Below are 25,100 nucleotides of genomic sequence, written 5' to 3' on the forward strand. Positions count from 1 at the left end.
TATAGAACATTCCATCCAAACAAAAGAATATACCTACTTCTCTGCTCCACATGGAACCTTCTCTAAAATCGACCACATACTAGGTGACATAACCAACTTCAACAGAAACAAAAAAAATTGGAATAGTCCCCTGCATCTTATCAGACCACCATGCTTTAAAGTTGAAATTCAATACCACACAAATTGCAGAAACCCTACAAATTTATGGAAACTGAACAATGTGCAATTGCACCACACTTGTGTCAAAGAAGAAATAAAGAAATTAAGGACTTCCTAAAATTCAATGAGAATGAAGACTCAAACTTGTAGGACACCTTGAAAGCAGTGCTACAAGGGAAGTTCATTGCACTAAGTGCCCATATGAAGAAAACAGAGGACAGTCACATTAGAGAATTAACAGCACAACTGAAAGCCTTAGAACAAAAAGAAGCAAACTCACCCCAGAGGAGTAGATGCCAGGAAATAATCAATTTGAGGGCTGAAATCAATAAAGTAGAAGCCAGGAAAACAATACAAAAAAATCAATGCAATATTGAGCCGAACTGGAATCCAGATGCAGAGAGGGAGGACAAGACCAGGCTATAGAAACCCACAGAGACAGCTGACCTGAACAAGGAGAAGCTAATGGGCCCCCAGACTGATAGCTGGGAATCCAGCATGGAACTGACTCTGACCCCCTGAACATGGGTCTCAGTTAGAAGGCCTGGGTAATCTAAGGGACCTCAGACAGTGGAACAGTATCCCTGATGCACAAAAGGACTTTGGGAGCACATTCCCCATGAAGGGATACTCCCTTAACCTAGAGACAGGACAGAAGGCCTAGTCCCTACTCCCAATGACTTGACAGATTTAGATGAACCCTCCTGAAAGGTATTACCCTACATGTGGATTTGGGAGGGGGATAGAAGCGGAGGGTGGCCAGGGGCCATGAGAAGGTGGGAGAGAGGGAAAGAAGGAGGGAAGGAGAGGGAACTGGGATCGATATGTAAAATAAAAATAAAAAAAAAAAGGAAAAAAAAAAAAAGACCTAATGGTAATGCAATAGCTACAACCAGGGTCACCATTGATATGATCATGAAATGGATTTCAAAGTCATTGTCATTAAATGTTAAAGATCTGTTGCCAGGTGGGAACACACACCTTCAATATCAGCTCTTGGGAGACAGGGGTAGGGTGATCTGAGTTTGAGGCCTGCTTGGTCTACATAGTGAGTCCTAGGCCAGCCTGGGCTACCTAGTAAGACCCAGTTACACACACACACACACAACCATCACCACCACCACCACCTAATGTAAAAAGGTGAGCACCGTATGTAAACAGTGAAGTTTCTAGGAAAAAATAGTATGTATGTTTAAACATAGGTCAAAAGTAATCTAAGTGACTACCATGAGAAAGAACAGGGAAGTTACCCACTAGAGATATGAGAGCACCGAGACATAAATGTTATGACATATGTGTATTGTGAATATAAAATAAAAGCAAAAAGGGAAGAAAAGGGGCTGGAGAGATAGCTCAGAGGTTAGCATAATTTACTGCTCTAGCAGAAGACCCACGTTCAGTTCCTAGTACCCACGTGGTGGCCAGAACTACCTGTTCCAGGTGAACCAAGCCATCTTCTGGTCTACATGGGCTCCTGAGCATACATGACATATAGAAACTCACTCATAATTTTAAAAAAATATACAGTAGGATTTTTTTTCCTAACTGAATATACCAAACCAGCACTATCAGAGAAATAGAGCAGGATAAATATTGTGTATATGCAAATGTGTGTATGACTCTAGATGCCATGGAGAATCTGACAAAGTCAGGTTTCGTAGTTCATAACTGTAATCTCACACATGAAGGCTGAAGTTTGAGGATAGCTTGAGTCACATAGTGAGACAAAAGAACAAAACAAAACTCTTGACTTTATAAAGTGACACTGTTTCAAAAACACAACAAAATTAGACAAACAAAAGAAAACCTTTCAATAGGAGATACTTCCAAGGACAAAGGGAAGTGTTCCTAGTGGGAACACAACATGGTGGCAACCTGTATTAAAGAGTGTACAGATGTTAAATTCATCATTACTATCTGTATTTGCAACAGTGTAGGGTAGGAAAGGGAATAGACAAGTTATGAATGTTAATTATTAGCAAGAAAAATATGCCGGGTGGTGGTGGTGCACACCTTTAATCCCAGCACTGGGGAGCAGAGGCAGGCAGATCTCTGAGTTTGAGGCCAGCCTGTTCTATAGATCAAGTTCCAGGACAGACTTTAAAGCTACATTGAGAAACCCTGCATCAAAAAACAAAACAAAACAAACAAAACAAAAAAAAAAAAAAAACACATTCTACCTACACTAAATGTCACTGATCATTCCCTACTGATCTCTAAACATGCTAAAACAAAGCAACACCACACACACACACACCAAAATAAACAAAACAATCCACTCAAGGATTAAAACCCTGTTAAAGACAATCTATTTAATGAGAGCAGAATAAAAACACTCTAAATAGGTATCAAAAAAATAAGTTTCAAGATTGGGAATTCAAGAATAGATCCCTAGCACTTGTTTTCATAAAATTAACCTTTCCTGAGGCCCATCAAATGTCTCAGAATTTAGTGTGAAACAGAAAAAAATAATCAGACAGTAATTCTGAAAATGTCTACTACAAACATGAAATAGGATTCGATTCTTTTATACTTACTGTGTGTGCAGGCTCACCTACACACACATGCCATGATACCAGAGGGTAGATGATGAGGAACTGCCTTCCCACCTCATGAGTTCTGGGGGCTACACTCCAGTTGTCAAGACGTCATGGAAGATACCTTTACTCAGTGAGCCATCTCAGGGCAGTGCAGTAATGGCTTATATTCACCTATTTTGAAGTAAGTAATGAATGGTCTTCTTAAAGTTAAAACTAAAAGAAAAATATATACACATCCTGCTAATAATCTAAATTGTTTCTTCCAAAGAGGAAAACAAAATTGAAAATATTCTGTTCCTATATTCTTAATATGGTTTGAGTAGACCATTTAACACAAAAATTCTCTTACCACCTCCCAGGAACCTACTAAATATATTAAGAATCTAGGCTCCTACTAAGGAAACTTTCCAACACTCACACCAATTACACATTAAACTTTGAAGTCTTCTCTCTGTGTGCCCCCCGGAAAACTCACTGTTGTATAATTCTCTACATTCATTTCAAATCCTTCCAAATAGCAACTTAGTACCCTTTTCCAAAAACCTGAAGTGAGCATAAGACAGAGGCTGACAACCAGATACCTGACAGAGGGTGGTCTTGGCCCATGGTCCCTGGAATCCATCACCCACCCAACGTGACAGTCTAGAGGGGGGTTTGTGCTGTGACTTGTCTTCCTCTTTCGTGGACTCTAAAGAAAAAGAAGTCAAACATTGCAATTTCTTTTGGTAGTATGAACTTCACAAGGAAATTAAAACCCTCTGATGGTAAACCAACTCACACATTTCACACTGCAGATGGCACATTGTGAAATCACATGAAGTCACAAAACCCAAACATCTTACACACAAGTTGCAAAGCTTAACAACAAGGACCCTGCCTTGGTTTGAGCACAAGGTTAAAGGAAAACACAGAACAACTCACTACACCATAACTGTCTTTTATCACATGACTCTGTAAAAGAAGGTACTTCACAGCCTGAGAAAACATCACTATGGTAAATACCATTTTAAAGTGAACTGTTACAATATAGAGATACACACATTAAGAGATACACACACACACACACACAGTGCCTTCTCTTGCACTGTAAGAGGACATAAAACGCAGGCCTCGTTGTACCTTTACATGATGGCTCTTGGTTCTTTGACAACAGGATAAAATCTCAGTATTTTATTAGGATCTTGCAGCAGACACATTCAATGTGCTTTGGGAGTCCATGAAGGATGAATCTGGAAGAAGCAGGAACTACAGAGGGCATTGTGTGAGTCTCTGTTGCTGAAATCATTTCTGAAAGATCAAACAGCTTCTAAGCTCATTTATCAGTCAAATCTGCAAAGTAGCTCTTTAAATTATTTAGATGCTAGGAAATGTCTTACTTTGAGTGCAAAGACAAATCTGAAATTGTCTAGGCACAAGATTTTTTCATTGAAACAATTCAAATACCTTAAAAAGAATTTAAAAACAAGTTGGTTTACATGTCTATAGAATATCAAGGTTGATGACTGTAGAACACATATGATGCAGGGAGAGAGGATAGATAACTGCACGTTGTCCTCTTATCTCCATCCAAACTCTGTGGGGAATGTGCACCCATACACATGCACAAATACATAGATAATACACCTTTAAAGGAAGGCATACAACTCAATTTCCTTCCTGCTTACCCTCTTACAGATAACCAAGCTCTAAAACTTGGTATTTTAATCTCCTACTACATGTACACAATAATGCTATTTTCCTTAATTGACTTTATACATAGGACATCATACTTTGTTTCATTCTCTAAGTTGAACGTGTCTCCTATACTGGTTTATACAAATGGAAATGCCATCAAAGCAGGTCTTCTGACTTTCTCAAGGCTAACCACTCACCACCACTACAATGGCTCACCAGCTGACACTTGCCAGCAAGTAGGACATCAGACTTTTTTGAGTTCACATCCAAGTCAAAACCAGCCTTTCTTCAAATTTCATAGGATCTGATCACAGGATCTGAATGCTATTTGCATATCCTGAGTAGTTACAGTGATCTTGAGCATGTTAGCACAGACCTACTTAACCTTTCAGAATTCCCCTTCAGTGAGTTTACCACTAACTACGCTTTGGCTATTTTCTACTGAGCTCTTTGCCTTGTTGATTTTTTCCGTGAAAATCTTATGGTAAAACAGTGAGCCAGAAGATGGTCCAAGAACCAGTGCCCAACATGCAGGCTCTATTTCTGTTTCCTGTAATTCACACTTGTTTCTTCTTTCATTCCACAAATAATACCAAATACTTACTATCTGCATGTATCTGCAGGTCTGTCAAGTCAAAACTGAACTTACCCATATGCCACTCTTCCTCCTAAGATTTCTCCCATGTCCACCAGTTCTGAAGAGCCCATGAGACCTGCCTCCACTCAGACCCTGCAGTGCAAAAGCTCATCTATTCCCTTTCTCCACTTCAATTATGGTTTAAAGCAGTCTTGCTTCTTTGATGCATAGTTTTTCCTTCTCTCTGAAAGTCTTTGCTCTTCATCTTATGTACAACCAGTTGGCTGTTTCTTTTAATGCGCAGCATGTGAGACACTGAGCACTATCTGTCAGCACAGTGAATACTTTCTGTGTGTCCCTCTGCACTTCATGAAGGTATTGCTTCTGCTGCAGTTTGGATCTGGAATACCTCCCAGAAGCCCAAGTGTAAACAGCTTCATACTCCAGATGGGCACTGTTGGAAATGGTGGAAACCACTACAGAGGAAACCACTTAGTGGAGAGACAGGTCACACAGGGGTGTGCTTCTGTCTCTCCCCTTTCTCTCTTAAGGTGGGAAGGCCTCTTTGCTCATAAGCTCCCACCACAGGCTCAAAGGCAACAGGTCCAAGTGACCCTGGATTGAATTCTTAAAACTCTAACTCAAAATAAAATTCTCCTTCTTATAATTTTCTCAAATATTTTGTCATATCATTAGAAAACTACGTCATAGTTTCAGTTTAGCCCATTAAGGTTGTTTACTCTTCTCTATCATCTCATAAGACCCATGAAAACATCAGCCAGTCTGACTGAGTACCAGTGAGAAGGAATAATAAACTTAATTCAATTGTGTTTATACTATTTTTCTTTAGCCAAAACATCACACAATCTTGAAAATAAGACTGAGTATATACTAGATCAATGTCAAATCAGGCACCAAGGTGAAAGAAATACCAAACTTCTAGGATCAACAAAATCAACAACTTCCTGGGATAAGTAAGCTCTCTAGCACTGGGTTATGACCTGAGTGATTCCTACTGATCAGCTGGGTTTGCCCACGGAAATAATGACTGAAATGATGTATACATAAGCCTTGGACATACTGAATTATTAGAAACATATATAACAAGGGAATGAGAACATATTTAAATGGTAACAACAAAGGTTAAAGGACAGAGGCAAACTTTAGAAATCCCACCAACTATCAGCAGTATGACAACTAAACAATGGCTAAAGCAAGTTCCAAGGAAGCAAGACATGGATTCCACAGCCCACAGGGAAACATTAAGACTCAGTTCCTTCAAAGGTGGTGGGATAACAACTTAATATTTTGAAAATTGACAAAATTAATCACAAGAATCAAGGGTTTGTCGTTGAGTTTCCTACAAAATTTAGTTATCAGCATTATGTAACATATGAAGAAGTATTTCCAGAAAAACAACACAACTTGGAGACTGAGTATGAAGTACCAGGAACAAATAGGTGGCAAAGGCTAGTCAAGACAAAGAAAGAATGCCAAGCTACCACCTACATTTCATCTGTGATGGGAGATGTCAGTACTCGTTACACATCTGTATCTGAATATTTCAAAGACCAATTGATAAAGGCCTTTTATTTACATTTATACACTTCTGTGTAGCATGTATTGGGATATGGAGGTCAGAGGACCACTTGGAGTAAGTTCTCTCCATCACATGAGACTGAACTCAGGTCATGAGGCTTAGCAAAAAGCACTTTACCAATTAGTCATCTGAACTGCCCAATAAAAATAAAGTCTTTTTATTTCATTTTTCAACTTGATTCTTGGAATAATATTAATTTGATATGCCAATAAAAGTAAACATAGCCATGTTATGAAGACTAAGATCTATGTTTTTTTTTATCTCAAAGAAACAGTTTTTAAATTTTGTGTAGCCTATTATTTATAATACTGACATAAAATTATCAACAGTTCATTTCAAATAAAATATTTATAGCAGGCATTAAAATACTATTAAAATATGCATATATAAGGACTGGAGGGATTGCTCAGTGGTTAAGAGCACTGGCTACTCTTAAAGGACCCTGGTTCAATTCCTAGTACCTATATGGCAGTTTGCAACTATCTGTAACTCCAGTCCCAGGAGATCTGGTACTCTATTCTGGCCTCCATGGCAGCAAGCACATATGTGATACATACATTCAGATCAAACACACATACAGATAAAATATGTAAATAATTTTAAATATGCATATATAAATAGAGAACAAGCAGAATAGATTAGCAGTAAGAGGGAGCTTTCAATACAGTGGCATTGTTGTACACTGGAGGGGTTATGGATGTGCAATTATAGCATTTACTGAAATTCAAATGACAGCCTTAACACTGTTAATTTTTTTTAAGATTTATTTATTTTATGTATATGAGTGCTCTATCTGCATGCACAACTTTATGTCAGAAGAGGACATCAGATCCCACTATAGATGTTATGAGCCACCATGTGGTTTCTGGGAAAAGAACTTAGGACCTGTGGAAGAGCAGTCAGTGCTCTTAACCTTTGAGCTATCTCTCCAGCCTGAAGTAGTTAAATTTTAATGATATGTAGACTATACTTCAAAAGAGCTGTAAAAAACAAATCAGGCTACCTGGTCTTCAGAACACATTGTAAACCATCTGCCATCCATCCAGATTTTGCTAAAAGTTTATGAAGGAATAATATGTCACAAGCCAAACAGTGGCTTGTAAAACGTGGCCCTAACTAGAACCCTGAGATGCAAGCTTGTTAGTGATAGGCATTCTGGATTCCACCTATAACTTACTGAACCAGGAAGTCAATGTGGAGTCCCATTTTAACTAGTTTCCTAGTTAAATGCTTACTAAATTTAAGGACCACTGAGTCTACCTTTTTACAAGGTGAAAGTAATCAAAGTAAGGTTAGTGTGATCCCTTACCATTGCTTGCTGTTGCCCATAGGAGCTGCCTTGTACAACAGCAACACCATATTCATGGGAGACAGACTTCAAAGGTTTCATGTTTATCAGTTTGTCTTTAAATCAATAAAGGTGTCACTAAAATCAAGTTCAGAAAATGCTAGAGTGTAAATATTTTTCCCTTTTTTTTGGGTCAGAAGCGCTCTGTTAAAACAGTTCAGCTTCGGCCACTAGACTGATAGCTGGGAAGCCAGCATGGGACTGACTCAGGCCCCCCTGAATATCGGTCTCAGCCAGAAGGACTGAGCAGTCTAAGGGACCTCAGACAGTGGAGCCAGGATGTATCCCTGGTGCACAAAAGGACTTTGCAAACATATCCCCCATGGAGGGATAACTGCCTTAATCTAGAGACAGGAGAGAAGCCCTAGTCCCTACTTCACAGGACCTGTCAGATCTACATGACCCCAACTGGATGGCATTCCCCTACACATGGAATTGGGGTGGGGGGATGGGAGGGAGGGTGTTTAGAGTGCATGTGAGAGGGCAGAGAGGGTAAAAGGGAGGGAAGGAGGGAGGGAGGGCTGGGGGGACGGAGGGAGAGGGAACTGGGATCGACATGTAAAACAATAAATTAAATTAAAAAAAAAAACAGTTCAGCTTTGCCTCTGTGGCATGAAAATAGCCCTTAGTCCTACTAATGGAAGGCTATGACCAACTAGCATGGGTCAGAATATGCTGACCACAGACTGAACTAAAACAGCCAGTCACACTGCGTTTGGAAATTGTTTTGTTCCCCACCCCATCCCTTCTTCCCAGTAATCCCCCCCCTCACACACACTGTCCTGTCCATCTCTCCATTGTTTCTCTTCTGATACAGGTGGGCATCCCATGAATATCAACCAGCCATGGTATATCAAGTTACAATAAGAATAAAAAACTCCCCTCTCATTAAGGCTGGATTAGACAATTCAATAGGAGGGAAGGGTTCCCAAAACAGGCAACAGAGACAGAGAAAACCCCTGCTCTCACTGTTATGAGTTCCACAAGAAGACCAAGTTACAGAATTATAACATATATGCAGAAGGCCTATGCCAGTCCCTTGCAGGCTGCCTGCTTGTTGGTTCAGTCTTTGTGAACCACAATGAGTTAATGTTAGTTGGTTCTGTGGTTTTTCTTGTAGTGCCCTTGACACCACTGGGTCTAACAATCCTTCCTCCCCCTTTCCTACAGGATTCCCTGAGCTCTGCCTAATGTTTGGGGTCTCTGCATCGGTTTCCATCCGTTGCTGGATGAAGCCTCTCTGATGACAGTTGGGGTAGGCACCAATCTATGGGTATAGTAGAATAACATTAGGAATTACTTCATTGACTTTTGTTTCCTCATTCATGTTTGGTTCTATCCTAGAGCAATGGAGACTGCCAGGAATTTATGAGGGTGACTCTAGTTAAGACTCCTAGCAATAGAGGTTACAGAGCCTGAATCATCCTTCTCCTGTAACCAGGCAAGACTTCCAGTGGAGGGTCAGGGACCCCAACCCAGCCACAAACCCTTTGACCTACAATTTGTCCTGCCTACAAGATGTGCTGGGGTAAAGATGGTGCAGAAATTGTGGGAGTGACCAACTCATGCCTGGCAGAACTGGAGACCCATACCCAGAGACAGAGTTCCTTCCTAAAGGTCAGGACTCAGAAGCAGGGTACCCCAGAGACCTAGGATAGACTTAAAACAAACAAAAATTGCCCAGTGGTGGTGCATGCCTTTAATCCCAGCACTTGGGAGGCAGAGACAGGAAGATCTCTGAATTTGAGGACAGTCCGGTCTACAGAGCAAGTTCTGGGACAGCTAGGACTACACAGAGAAACCCTATCTTGAAAAACCCAAAAGTAGAGGGGGTGTGGATCCAAAGTTACACAGAGAGACCCCAAAACCAAGGGGAAAAAAAAAGGTATGACTATACTGTATTTATTCAACAAAGTACAGGACAGCATGAGGACCCAGTCAAACTTCTAGAGTGGAAAACCATAACAGCTGAGATTAAAACCATCAATAATACCCTAAAGAAGAAAGGAATGGAGAGGTTCAAGACCAGGATAATGAAAGGATAATGACTGGGAGCTGGTACAGATTAGAGCGTTAGTGAAGGAACAGCTGTTTCAAAACAGCCTGATTTATACAGAGTCTGCAAAGAAAGGCACAGAAAAAAACTATTAAAATATTTCCTTCTTTTGAGACAGGGTCTTGTTATGTAGTTCACACTAGCCTAAAACTGGAGACCATCCTGAGTGCTGGGATGACAGGATGCTTATCATACCCAGTTTAGTTTAATCTTTTAGCTTAAAATAATGAAAATTTCACAAAATTTATTAAAATTACATAATTATAATTATGTAAAAATAATCAAATGACTAGTACTTAGAAGGCAGAAGCAGGCAAGTCTCTGTAAGATGGTCTATTTAGCATGTTCCAGGCGTGGCTCAAAAAAAAGTACAAGAAGTACAAAAGGAAAACTATGGCAATTATACTTACATGTCTTTAAATCTGTGATCGATAAATAAATAAATAATGACAGGCACAACCAATAAAAATGTCTAATCTCAACAGAGAAAAACAGTTGGAAAATGTTGTGGAATATTTGTTTAACCAGGCAAAAAATGTATTAATTTGTTTTGCTACAGAATAACCGTGTAAAGGTGTATTACATTTGTTCATGCAGCATTTGCTTAATTCTGTAAAGATGTATTGCATCTATTTCACCTTGCCTGCCTAAAGCACTGAATTGGTCTAATACAGAGCTAGGCAGGAGCAGGATAGGCATGGCTGGCAGAAAGAGAGACTAACTAGGAAAAATCTAAGGCTGGAAAAAGGAAAAGAATGAAGGACACATCTGGGATAGGCAAAGAGAAACAGGTTACTTTAAGTTAAAAGAGCTAGCCAGAAATGTGCCTAAGCTAGACCAAGCATTCATAACTAATAATAAGTCTCTGTGTCATGATTGGGAGCTGCTTGGTGGCCTAAAAGAAAAAGGCTAGTACATTTTGGTGTTCCAGCATGGGGCCTGTATTTCATCATAGGGCCTGAAAAAGCTGAAGGGGAGAGAGAGGTGAGGGGGGAAGAAAAGAAAAATGAGTATGACTCCTTTAAGAAAGTATACCATACAGCAGAGCACTTAGACAGCCTTTTCCATACTAAGTAGAAACAAAAATCTAAGTAAAAAAAATGCCTGCAACAGTACAGGACATCAACTTCCTAGAGTTTGTGTGGTTGAATACAGTACTTGGTCACAGACCCAGGCTCATAGACCCAAGAAGGGGCAAAGACAGCCACCAAAGTTGTGGCAGAGGACGCAGTGGTGGCTCATGCAGACAGTAAAGAAGGTTCAGACAGAAAAACAAAACAAAACAAAAAACCTCTAACCAGGTTATAGTGTTTTAAAATGTGTATAGGCTTAAGGAAAAGAAAAAAGAAGAATTTAAAAATAATAAAGTCTCTACAGAAAAAGGAAAGTAATATGAAGGAAAAAAGCCACACAAAGACAAAAAGCACAAAGTAAGTCTACATCCTGTATGGTGTTGTGTTATCTTTGAATTTTTTTGAATGTTGATAAGCAAATGTCAGCTCCTGGGAGGTATGGGATTGTGAAACAGATTGCTGAATTAAACCAGCCTAGATAATTTAGGAATGCCTTAACTTTAAAATGGAACTCAGAAAATGTATTGCTTTTGGAAAGATGTGACGCTTATTTCCACAGGAATTGAAAGGCTATGGATTTATTCAAGGTTAATAGAGATCAGGTTTGATTGAGGGAAGACCCTCTAAAAATCCTAGCTAAAGATATAAAGAAATAAACATAGGAAAACTACAAGACAGGTAACATATTTCACCTGCTCAAACATAAAACAACAACAACAAAAAATCACTTTGGCTGGCTTGTGTACAACTCACAGCCCATACTTGTGTTAATTCAGATATGTGTTACCTTTGAAAGTCTGTATGTTTTCAGAGCAAGGGGACCAGACAACAATAAAAATGGTGATCCAGCCTCTCAAAGTGCCTCTGCTGCAGTTTCTTCAGAGTTCTGCATCCAGAAAGGCCTCAAGGCTACTGGATGAGATGGTCCAGCTTCACAGACTATTCTAGCCAGAGCTGCAGATAAGCTTTGTGTTTTTCCCCATTGAATAGAGACTGAACAATAAATAACTGGATTTCCCAGGACTTGACCATGATTTCAATTTTTTCAGGTTCCCTAAAAAGAGACAGATAGTAAGAATCAGTCTAGAGAACACAATTTCAACATTCCTGAAAGGTTAGGTGGGTAGTTTTTGGCCATTTGATGGGTGTGGATGTTTGTCCCCATTTAGTGGGGATATAGCAATATAGGATAAAAAGATGACTATTAACCTTAAATATTTTGTATTGGCATGGATTTTGGTATACTGATACAAACTTAAAGCTATTTTTGTTACAGTGTATACATGTTTCTATTTTTGCTGAAGGTATTGTGCTTATGCAGCCCATTTAAAAATGCAATGTATAATTTCAAAATGCAGGTAAGTAGTTACTCACCTATAATAATAAAACTTGTAGTAATATTAGGTATGTTTTCAAAGTTAAACACATATATTTAGAAAGATAGATGGTCTTCAAACACTGAAAAGACCTACAGGATATAAAATTTAAGATGTTTAATAACCTGAGGCTTTTCATGACAGTGAAACATGTCTTCTCCTGGCAGCACCAATATACTTCAGAAGAGATGAGAGGCATTGAAGATATGCCATGTGGAGTTTGCTTTTATTGTGGCAAGATAAGCCACTGGACAAAAAAAACTGCTTGTGTCTCAACTGCTGACAGTATGCTTTAAAACTTAACAAGCAGGACACAAAGGAAAAAGACTGCCAAACTTTGCTAAAACAAGGTAGGACAGTCCTTCAAAATTTCTGCTTCACAGAAAAGTGTGGCAGACATTCTGCAGGACACAAGGAAGCAACTGCTAAACTTTGAGAAGACTACGCTGAACAGTTCTTTGAAATTCCTGCTTCATACAAGAGTCTGCCAGATATTCTAGCTCTATAGGCTGAAGAAAGATTGGCTACCACAACATTGCAGAGGAACCTTGGGTGACTGTTCAGTCAAATTTCTGTCATTTCTATAGTTTTGGAAGTGGCTTGCACTGCACTTTTTGTTTGCTCAGGCAATATTATATTCTTCTGGGGTCTTTGATGGAGTTGAAGACTAGATAGTTATAGTTAACAGTTTTCCTTACTTATGATAGGAGGCAAATAATATACAGAACTTTGGGTTCACCACCATAGAATAGATAATAAGAGTGACTTGTCTGAATTTGCCAAATGCAAAGGGATTGGATATTGTAAATGTAATCCCTAGTTAACAATTGTTCTTACTGTATATAGTTTTACCATGTAAAAGTTAAAACCCTTCCTCTTTATTTAGACAAAAGGGAAAAATGTTGTAGAATATTTGTTTAACCAGGCAAAGATATGTTACATTTGTTCATGCTGCATTTGCTAACTATGTAAATAACGTAAATAAAGTAAATAAAGTAAAGTAAATAATTAAGTAAAATTAACCTGGGCTCAGGGAGTTGAGGTTAGCAACTGGTTAACAGGAAGTAGCTGGGAGGAGATAAGTGTGTTTTTTTATTTAGTTGTGGCAGTGAGATGCCAGCAAAGAGAAAGTTAGCCAGTTGCTATTCTAACTCTCTGAGCTCACAAGCCTTTTGAATCTCGAGTTGTTATAGAATAGAGATTTAGTTAGAACTAATTTAGTGGCAGCAACAAAGCCATTGTCTACAGCCTGAGTGGTCATGCCACTAGTAGTTTAAAATACAGCCACTATAATGGAGGTAAAAAAACAGAAAAATACTTGCAGAGCCTCAGGTAATTCCTAAGAAGCCATTCTGGTAGCAGTGCACTCTAACTGGATGTGACTGGTGGTGCACACCTGTCATCCTATCACTGAGGAGGCTGAAACAGAAGGACTACCCTAAGGCTAGCCTGGGCTATAGAAGTAGCTGCTGCCTTGAAAGATAAGGAAAGCTAGAGAGAAAGAACAATGTCTGAACTGAACAAAGAATAGCTGAGATTCTGTGCCTCAAACCATAGAAGCCAGAAAGAAGCAGCACGATGGTTTAAAGTGCTAAAAGAAGAACTGCTAACCCAGAATTCTACATCAGTGAAACAGAGGAGAGAGTTAGCCCATCAGGCAGAATTAAGGGGAATCACCAAATGCACTACATTGCTAAGGAACTGCTAAAGAAAAGACTTTAGCCGGGCGCTGGTGGTTACGCCTTTAGTCCCAGCACTAGGAAGGCAGAGGCAGGAGGGTCTCTGTGAGTTCGAGGCCAGCCTGTTCTACAGAATGAGTGCCAGGATAGGCTCCAAAGCTACACAGAGAAACCCTGTCTCAAAAAACAAAACAAACCAACCAAACAAACAAACTAAAAAACTAAAAACAAAAGCAAGCAAACAAAAAAGAAATAAAACGTATTACAAATAACCAACAGAGAACAGAAAAGGGGAAACAGAAACAACTCATGAAGCAGAACCAAAGAAATGAAAAATATAAACCTAATATAAGGTAGAAAGAGAGTGCAAGCATTTGATATGCCATATTTGGTTGATATCCATGGGAGGTCTGCCTTTTCTGAATAGAAATGAAGGAGTAGATGGGGATAAGGGAGAAAGAGCCAGAAACTGGGAAAAGAGGAGGGAGGGGAAAGTGCGGTCAGGATGTAAATAATAATAAAAATAATTGAGAGAGAGAGTGTGTGCAAGTGTGTACACACATGAACATAGGAGGAAAAGGTGGGGTGGGGCAAAGAATTGAAGGCGAATGATAGGGAATGAATTGGATCTAAACGTGTTTTATGCATATATGGATATTAAATTTTAAAAAAAAACCCTAGGTCCCAGCATATTTATTATGTTAAAAGTAGTTAAGTAGCTGGGGCCCTGTTCAGAGCTTCCTGAAGCCTGGGGCCTATGTGCACCATCCAATTGGACAAGCCTGCCCAGAATCTGCCAGCATCCTGCTTCTGCCTCCACTCATGGAAGGAGTTCATCTTCTGGTGCCCTCCTTAGAGCTTCCTGAGGACTTGGGACTGTGCACAGGGTAACCTGTCCCAGCATATCAGCCAATACACAGTCTTCCAGCACCCTAGTACCAACTCCACCCACTGGACGAGGGGAACCATCAGAGTACTGGACCTGCTTGCACCCAGTGGAAGAGAACCTTGGTTCCATACTCACCAGGAGACGGAGAGACCCCACCAATATGCACTGGAAGAAGGGATGGGTAGATGACAGTATAAAAACACAGTCAACAACAGAAAGATCACTATGACACCCCCCCAGAGTCTAGGGACTCCACATCAGCAAGATGTGGACATCCCAACATAGATGAAGCAGAAGAGAACCACCCTAAAAGCAACTTCATGAAGATGATAGAGACCCCAAAAGAGGAAATGAAAAAAACAAAAACAAAAAAAAAAAAAAAAAAAAAACAAACCTCAAACAGATGAAGGGAACAATTCAAACAGTTCATGGCCTGAAAACTGAAATAGAGATAATAAAGAAAACACAAACTAAGGGAATGCTGGAAATAAAAAAGTTAGGCAAATGATCAGGAACTACAGATGGAAGCATAATCAACAGAATATAAGAAATAGTAGAGATAATCTCAGGCATTGAAGATACACTAGGAGAAATAGGATCATCAACCAACGAAAATCTTAAGTTCAGCAAATCTCTAACAGAAAATATCCAGGATATACGAGACACCGTGAAAAGGCCAAACTTAAGAGCAGTAGATATAGAAGAAGGTGAAGAAATCCAACTCAAAGGTGCAGAAAATATGTTCAACGAAATCATAGAAGAAAACTTTCCCAATCTGAAGACATGCCAATGAAAGTATAAGAACCTTAAAGAACACCAAATAGAGTGGAACACAAAAAGCCCCCCCCACATAATAATCAAAACACCAAATGTACAGAATAAAGAAAGAATATTAAGAATAGCAAAGGCCAAGTAACATATAAAGGCAGACCTATCAGAATTTCACCTTACTTCTGTATGGAAACTCTGAAGGCCAGAAGGTCCTGGATAGATATTCTACAAACACTAAGAGACCACGGATGCCAGCATAGACTATTATACCCAGCAAAGCTTTCAATCACTATACATGGAGAAACCAAGATATTCCATGACAAAACCAGATTTAAACAATACTTATCAACTAATCCAGTCCCACAGAAAGTTCTGAAAGGAAAACTCCAACCCAAGGAAGTCAACTACACCCACAAAAACATAGGCAACAGATAATCCCACTTTACCAATAGCCAAAAGAAAAACAGGGAGAAATCCACACACAATACCACCATCACCACCACATCCAAAACAAACTAGAATTAATAATCAATGGTCATTAATATCCCTCAATAGTAATGGTCTTAACTAGCCTATAAAAAGACACAGGCTAACAGAATGGATACGAAGACAGAATCCGTCCTTCTGCTGGAAACAAGAAACAAACTTCAGTTTCAAAGACAGACATTACCTCAGAATTAAGAGTTGGGAAAAGACTTTCCAATCAAATGGACCCAAGAAACAAGCAAGTGTAGCTATCTTAATATCTAACAAATCAGACTTTAAACTAAAATCAATCAAAAGAGACGAAGTCATTTCTTATTAATCACAGGAGAAATCCATCAAGATGAAGTTTCAATTATGAATATCTATGCCCCAAATAAAAAGGCACCCACATTCTCAAAAGAAATATTACTAAAACTGAAAATGCACATAAAACCTCTCACACTTATAGTGGGAGATTTCAACACCCTACTCTCGACACCAGACAGGAACTTAGTAAAGAAACATAAGAACTAACAGAAGATATGACCCAATTGGGTTTAACAGACATTTATAGAACATTCCACCCAAACACAAAAGAATATACCTTCTTTTCAGCGCCACATGGAACCTTCTCTAAAATTGACCACATACTAGGTGATGTAACAAACCTCAACATATATAAAAATATTGGAATAACCCCCGGTATCTTATCAGACCACCATGCTATAAAATAAAGTTAGAAGTCAACAACAACAAAAATTGCAGAAACCCTACAAATTCATGGAAATTGAACAATGTGAAGAAATAAAGAAATTAAAGAATTCCTAGAATTCAATGAAAATGAAGACACAACATATCCAAACTTATGGGACACTTTGAAAGCAGTACTAAGAGGAAAGTTCATAGCACTAAGAGCCCACATGAAGATATTAGAGAATAGTCACATTAGAGAATTAAAAGCACAACTGAAAGGTCTAGAACAAAAAGAAGCAAACTCACCCCGGAGGAGTAGATGCAAGTAAATAATCAATTTGAGGGTTGAAATCAATAAAGTAGAAACTAAGGAAAAAATACAAAGAATCAATGTAACAAAGAGTTGGTTCTTCAAGAAAATCAACAAGATAGATAAACCTTTATCCAAACTAACCAAGAGGGAGAAAGAACATGCAAATGAACAACTTCAGAAATGAAAAGGGGTACATAACAATGAACACTGAGGAAATCCAGAGAATCTTTGGGTCATACTTTGAAAACCTGTACTCCACAAAATTTGAAAATTCAATGGAAATAAACAATTTTCTGGAAGATATCACTTACCAAAATTAAATCAAGAACAGATAAGCAATTTAAATAGAACTATAACTCCTAATGAAATAGAAGCAGTCATCAAGTCTCCCAACCAAAAAAAGCCAGGGCCAGATGGTTCCAGTGCAGAATTCTACCAGAAATTCAAAGAAGAGCTAATATTAATACTCCTCAAAGTGTTCCAAAAAATAGCAGCAGTACGTCATTGCCAAACTCTTTTTACGAGGCTACAATTACCTTAGTACCCAAGCCACAAAAAGACACAACTAAGAAAGAGAACTACAGACCAATATCAGCAAAAATATTCAATAAAATACTGGCAAATCGAATCCAAGAACACATCAGAGAGATCATCCAACATGATCAAGCAGGCTTCATCCTGGGGATGCAGGGATGGTTCAACATATGAAAATCCATCAATATAATCCACCACATAAACAAACTGAAAAAGAAAAACCACATGATCATCTCAATAGATGCTGAAAAAGCCTTCGACAAAATCTAGCATCCCTTCATGATTAAGGTATTGGAGAGATCAGGGATAAAAGGAACATATCTAAACATAATAAAAGCAATATAAGCAAACTAACAACCAAGATCAAACTAAATGGAGAGAAATTCAATGCGATTCCTTTAAAATCAGGAACAAGACAAGGTTGTCCACTCTTCATTTCTCTTCAATATTGTCCTTGAAGTTCTAGGTAGAGCAATAAGAAAACAAAAGGAGATCAAGGGGATACAAATTGGAAAAGAAAAAGTCAAACTTTCACTATTTGCAGATTATATGACAGTTTACATAAGTGACCTGAAAAACTCTACCAGGGAATTCCTTCCTTCAGCAAAGTGGCAGGTTACAAAATTAACTCAAAACAAACAAACAAACAAACCAGTAGTCCTACTATATATACAGACAATAAAGGGGTTGAGAAAGAAATCAGAGAAACATTCCCTTTTACAATAGCCACAAATGACATAAAATATCTTGGGATAAGGCTAACCAAACAAGTTAAAGACTTGTATAGCAGGAACTTTGAGTCTTTAAAGAAATTAAAGAAGATACCAGAAAATGGAAAGATCTCCCACACTTTGGAAAGGTAGGATCAACATAATAAAAATGGCAATCTAGCCAAAAGCAATCTACATATTCAATGCAATCCCAATCAAAATCCCAGCACAATTCTTCACAGACCTTGAAAGAACAATCCTCAACTTCCTATGTAAAAACAAAATTCCCAGAATAGCCAAAACAACCTCGTACAATAAAGGAACTTCCAGAGGCATCACCATCCCTGACTTCAATCTGTATTATTATAGAGCTATAGTCCTGAAAACAGCTTGGTACTGGCACAAAAATAGAAAGACCAATGGAATCAAATTGAAAACCCTGATATTAACTCACATACCTACGAACACCTGATTTTTGATAAAGAAGCTAAAATTATACAATGAAAAAAAAAAGCATCTTCAACAAATGGTGTTGGCATAACTGGATGCTGACCTGTAGAAGACTCCAGATAGATCCATATCTATTGCCATGTACAAAAATTTATTTAAAATGGATCAAAGACCTCAACATAAACACAGCCACACTGAACCTCTTAGAAGAGAAGGTGGGAGACAGGAGACCACTTCCTGAACATAACACCAGTAGCACAGACACTGAAATCAACAATTAATAAATGGGACCTCCTGAAATTGAAAAGCTTCTATAAGGCAAAGGACACAGTCAACAAGACAAACAGCAGCCCACAGAATGGGAAAAGAGTTTCACCAACCCCACATCTGACAGAGGGCTGATTTCCAAAATATACAAAGAACTCAAGAAGCTAGTCACCAAAACACCAAATAATCCAATTAAAAAGTGGGATACAGAACTAAATAGAGAATTCTCAATAGAGGAATCTAAACTGGATGAAAGACACTTGTGCTCAACATACTTAGCCACCAGGGAAATGCAAATAAAAACCACTCTGAGATACTATCTTACTCCTGTCAGAATGGCTAAACTAAAAACAAAAACAAAAACAAAAACAAAACAAAACAAAAAAAACAACAAAAAAAACCACCAAACCACCAAACCACCAAAGACAGTGTATGCTGGATGCTGGAGAGGATGTGGAGAAAGGGGCACACTCCTTCACTGCTGGTGGGAGTGCAAACTCGTACAGCCATTTTGCAAACTATTATGGTAGTTCCTCAGGAAAATGGGAATCAATCTATCTCAAGATTCAGTAATTCCACTCTTAGGTATATCCAAAAGATGCACATTCATACGACAAGGACATCTATTCACCTATGTTTATAGCAGCATTATTTGTAATATAAGAACCTGGAAGCAACATAAATGCCCTTCAACTAAAGAATGGATGGAGAGTATGTGTACATTTACACAATGGAGTACTACTCAGCGGGGGGGGGGGGGGGGGACGATATCTTAAAATTTGCTGGCAAATGGACAGAACTAGAAGAAACCATCCTGAGTGACAAAAAGACAAACACGGTATGTACTCATTCACATATGGCTTTTAGACTTAAAGCAAAGGATTACCACCCTATAATCCACATCCATAGGAAACAAGGAGGACCTTCAGAGAGACATGCATGGTCCCCTGGAGAAGGGGAAAGGGACAAGATCTCCCAAGCATATTGGGAGCATGGGGGTGGGGGCAGAGTTAGGGAGACAAGGAGGACAGAGGTGGGCATGATGGAGTAGGAAGATTGAGTTAGGGAAAGAATAGAGGCGAACAAGAAAAGAGAAACAATAATAGAGGGAGCCATTATAGGTTTGAAGAGAAATCTGGCACTAGGGATATGTCCAGAGAGCTACAAGAATCAACCCAACTTACAATCTAAGCAATAGTGGAGAGGCTACCTTAAATGCCCTTCCCTGATAATGAGATTGATGACTACCTTATATGTCATCCTAGAGCCTGCATCCAGTATCTGATGGAACCAGAAGCAGACACCCACAGCTAAACACTGAGCAGAACTCTTGGAATCCAGTTGTAGACATGGAGGAGGGATAAGCAAAGGGGTCAAGACCAGGCTGGAGAAACCCACAGAAACGTCTGACCTGAACAAGGGGGAGCTCACGGACTCCAGTCTGATAGCTGGGAAACCAGCAAAGGACCAACCCAGATTCCCTGAATGTGGTGTTAGTTGGGAGGTCTGTGCAGTCCATGGGGGTCTCTGGTAGTGGATCAGTATTTATCCCTAGTGTATGTATGGACTTTGGGAGCTCATTCCACATAGCGGGATACGTCCTCAACCTAGACACGAGGAGGGCCTGGGCCCTGCTCCAAATGATATGGCAGACTTTGAAGACTCCCCATGGAAGGCCTCACCCTCCCTGGGGAGCAGAAGGGGATGGGATGGGAGTTTGGGAGCATGGGAGGACTAGAGAGTGTGGGAACTAGGACTGATATGTACAACAAGCTTGTTTCTAATTAAATAAAAGTATCATATGAAAATGAGGAAAATTTGTATAAGTAAGTAAGTCAATAAACAAATAAACAAATAAATGTAGTTAAGTATTCCAGGCCAGTTGGCACATGACTTTAATCCCAGAACTTGGGAGGTATAAGGAGCATCTCTGTGAGTTTGAAGCCAGCCTGGTCTACAAGTGAATTCCAGGACAGTTAGGGCTGTGTAGAGAAATCCTGTTTCAAAAACGAACAAACAAAAAATTAAAAGTAACAGTCTAGTGGGGTGGTCGTAGCACATGCATTTAACCCCAGTACTTAGGAGGCAGAAGCAGGCAGATTTCTTTGAGTTCTAGGCCATCCTGATCTAGAGATTGAGTTCCAGGACAGGCTCCAGAGCTACACAAAGAAACCCTGTTTCAGAAAACCAAAAATAAAAAAAAGTAGTCTAAATATACTGACTAAAAAGCATTGTCAAGTTGAAAACAAACATTACCCAATTACATGATATAGCAACTTTACCTCAAGGTAAAAGGACAGAAAAAGATCACACACCTTAAAAAAGAAAGATTATCAACAGAAGAATGGAGTAGCTTAACTAAATTAAGACAAATTCCAGAGCAAAGAGAACTATGAGAGATCAGAAGGATAATCTGGATCACCAGCCGGACACGATAAGCCGTGTGTGCAGTGCACAAGACAGCAGAGCTCCAAAGTAAACACAGTAGAAACTAACAGAATAAAGAGAAAGAACCTTCAACTCATCTTCACAAATAAACATAACAAGCAGACAGAAAAATCAAAACATCAATACCAATAACCTACTGGATCAAATAGATATCATAGAACATTCCAGTAAACACAGCATGTAACTCCATGGGGGAGTGACTTCATAGCATGTGAGAGGGCTTGGATTGAACCCCCAGAAACATATGCATGTACATAAGACAGCTTGCTATGGCTATGAAGAAATCATTGAAATAAGGTAGAGTATATTCTTCATAGTGGAATAGTTAATACAAAATAAGATTGCCATGAGAAAAATCTCCAATTGCTTGGAAACTAAATAACATTCCTAAATAAAAATGAAAGTCAAAATCTTAAAACATTGTAGAAATCATTACAAATGAAAATATACTATATCACCATCTGTGGACTATAAGTACTGCAGTATTGGGAAGGAAAATAGCAGGATTAAATGCTTGCATTAGAAAAGAAAGTCTACATTCAGTATTTTAAACTTCTCGCTCAAAAAAAATCATGGGAAAACATTCAAATTAAGAAATTTTTAAAAATGTAAATAATTGACAGGTCAAAAACATCTTAAATTATAAAAACACTAGGAACTGATTAAAAATGAAAGCTTTTGAAACTTGTGAAATGCATTTTGCTTAAAAGGAAGCTTGCAGCACTGGCTGCTCTCAGCATCAAACTTAGTCCTCTATCCACTCCAACATATGACAGGGTAAGGAGCAGAGCAAATCCTACCAGGGCAGAGAGAAGGGAGCAAGACCAGAAACTAATGGAACCACAAGAAAGAACAAAATAAATCAGAAGAAACTAAAAAGAGATTAACAATTAGCAGGGATTCAAAGGAGACACATGAGACAGGAGCCTGGGCCACAGCTGAGCAGAGGTGAGGTCACCTGTTCAGTCCCCCATGCTGCAAGCCAGTTGTCAGGAATGTCTTACCCAGCACAGTGGTGCACACCTGTAATCTCAGCTTCTTAAGTGCTAAAATAGGAGGATAGCAAGCAGAAGAGGTCAAGGCGAACCTGAACAAGACAGTGAGAATCCCATGTCACAATAACAGTCAACATATCATTGTGTGTGGGAAAGTTTTAGTGTCAAGCCAATCATCCCTCTGTATCAAACCTGTGGCAATAGAAAACAAATTAAATGTGACTACAGAGACACAACTTGCAAAATCCAGAAGGTGGAAACTTCCTAGGACAAACACTCATACTTCTCCAGCAGATTTTATTACAAAAAAAAAAAAAAAAGCATGAAAATTTCAACTAGAAAGACTTGCCATCCTACTACAGTGTTTGCAGCTTACATGCATGCTGATTAAGACAATGCCATTGCGGCCACAGAGACAGGTCAAAATGGCTAGCTGAATAAGCATGAGGACCCAGCACCAATGTTAATGCAGCATGCCTGTGATTCAAGTGCCTGCCACTCCAGAGGCGGAGACAGAAGGAGGTTTTTTGTTGTTGTTTTGTTTTTGTTTTGTTTTGTTTTAAACCATCTTCAAGAAAGACCATAGAAATCAATTGCCCTTGCCAGGAAATGTCAGATTCTGTTTATGTCTACTACACAAATTTGCATTTTCATACAAAGCAGAAGCCTCAAAACAAAATAGTAAACTTAATGGAGTGTCCTAAGAACTGAGAATTTTAGTTTAGTTTAAGAAGAGAAACATTTCCGACAAACTGAAAATTGCATCAGATACACTAAGCACCAACCAGTTGTGAGCAAGCAAGTAGCTGTGAGCTCTGTGTGGTGCTGGTGCTGCAACAGGCAAGGATGCCACCACCATGACATTACCGATCCATTGATGAGCAATCCCATCAGGATCTCCTACTTCACTACAAGATCGCCGCCTCCCGTGTTTATAGTCTGCATTTTTGAGTCTTCATATATCTGTATACACATATATAATTCAGTTTTTTTAATTCTAGTATTTCTTGATCCCTAATGCTTCCTCTCAACCCACGAAGAACTGCTTTAAGACTACATTAGACACAAAAGCACGTGTACATACTTCAGTACATACTGTGAAGGTGCTATGGGAGCTTCCTCATTTTGGCTCAAAAGAGAAAGTTTGCATGTTAGGTTTTCAAATTGTTCTTTATTAATGAGATTTAGTTTCTTAAATTTCTCAACTTCTTGATGAAGTAGAATGGAGGAATCTAATTACTATCCTGGCTAATAAGACTGATCAACAAACATCAACCTCAAAACAACAGCTTTGGAACAGGGGCTGTTAAGACTACTACTGTAAGATGTTCTAGTCTAGCATTATAATTAATAATTTAAAGCTTAAGAGTCATGGAGAACCCTAAAGTATTAATATTTTTATAAGTAAAAACCTTGTGAGAGCACACATGCTAGTCACCAGTCCTTTGTTGGGCATTTATAAAAAGGAATGCTGGGCATTATTGAATTTACATAGTAATTTAAGTGAGATCTGCCCTTAACGGATTATTTTAAGTTAAAAAGAAATGTACACACTAAAAAATGATTATCAGGTGGAAAGAGTGGCATTTGTTAAGTTTCAAGATACCAGAAAGGTATTGTAGGAGAGAGAGATGGGATCAAAACAGTTCCTAAACAATGAGAATTTATAAGATGGGGAATAATATTCTAAATAGTGATTGTAAGCAGACACAGAACACAGAAAAGTGTGTATTAGAAAATAATTAAGTGAATGAGAAAATGCGTATACAACCTGGGCAATTACGGGCTTGTTGAGAAGCTTGGAGAAAGCTAATAGTCTTTGCTTCACTCTCTAACTGATGGGTTGACTGTGTTGGTCTTTAGGTTCCTTTCTAAACCCCTCTCAGAAGTGCAGCGACAGGAGGGGAGGATGGCTGCCCCCTGCCTCTGTCACAGCTCCTGCTACACTAACACTTACATGTCCACTGCACTGACCTGCAAACATGCAGAGCACTGCCAGAGACAGAGCCCATTCACTTCTGCAAGGTAGATCTGGGGAGATTAATGGTAATCTGCTACTGCAAGATCAACTGAACAACGTCTAGATCTCATGCAAAGAGGGCTTAAGTGTTTGTCAGATGGAGGCAAATTACAAGCATTATTACAGAACAGTTGTAGACATTTGCTTTGAATATCTAACCACAGACTGTCACGCCTTCAGTCATTAGTTATTACCAACTAGCAACATCTAGTAGATCCTGTGTTTTAGATGATCTTGTTTACTTTTGGAAGGGGAATGTGTTGGGGCTATGAAATGAGAGGGGGGATGGGGATAAGTCATATATTTCATGGTATACATAAAAGGAATTCTCAAAGAATTAAAGAATAAGTATTTAAAGGGCGTCTTAACAAATTATGCCAGCTCCTTACTTTAGGCCAAAATTTTTTCTTCCAAGGCTTTCTTCCAAAGCCTTTAACGGGCTGGGAGAGTTCACTTGGTGTCA

At 39.0% G+C, this 25,100-nt stretch overlaps 1 protein-coding gene across 1 annotated transcript in view; it reads right to left on the minus strand.

Moving 5' to 3' along the window:
- Larp1b (La ribonucleoprotein 1B) overlaps window positions 1-25,100 on the minus strand; it is a 94,793-nt gene that overhangs the window by 12,861 nt on the left and 56,832 nt on the right. The window contains 3 exon segments of the mRNA XM_051185684.1: window positions 3,281-3,385; window positions 3,819-3,933; window positions 3,936-3,986. Of these exon segments, the coding sequence (XP_051041641.1) occupies window positions 3,281-3,385; window positions 3,819-3,933; window positions 3,936-3,986 (271 nt within the window).

Source organism: Phodopus roborovskii, unplaced genomic scaffold, assembly GCF_943737965.1.
Source record: "Phodopus roborovskii unplaced genomic scaffold, PHOROB, whole genome shotgun sequence".
Classification (NCBI taxonomy): domain Eukaryota; kingdom Metazoa; phylum Chordata; class Mammalia; order Rodentia; family Cricetidae; genus Phodopus; species Phodopus roborovskii.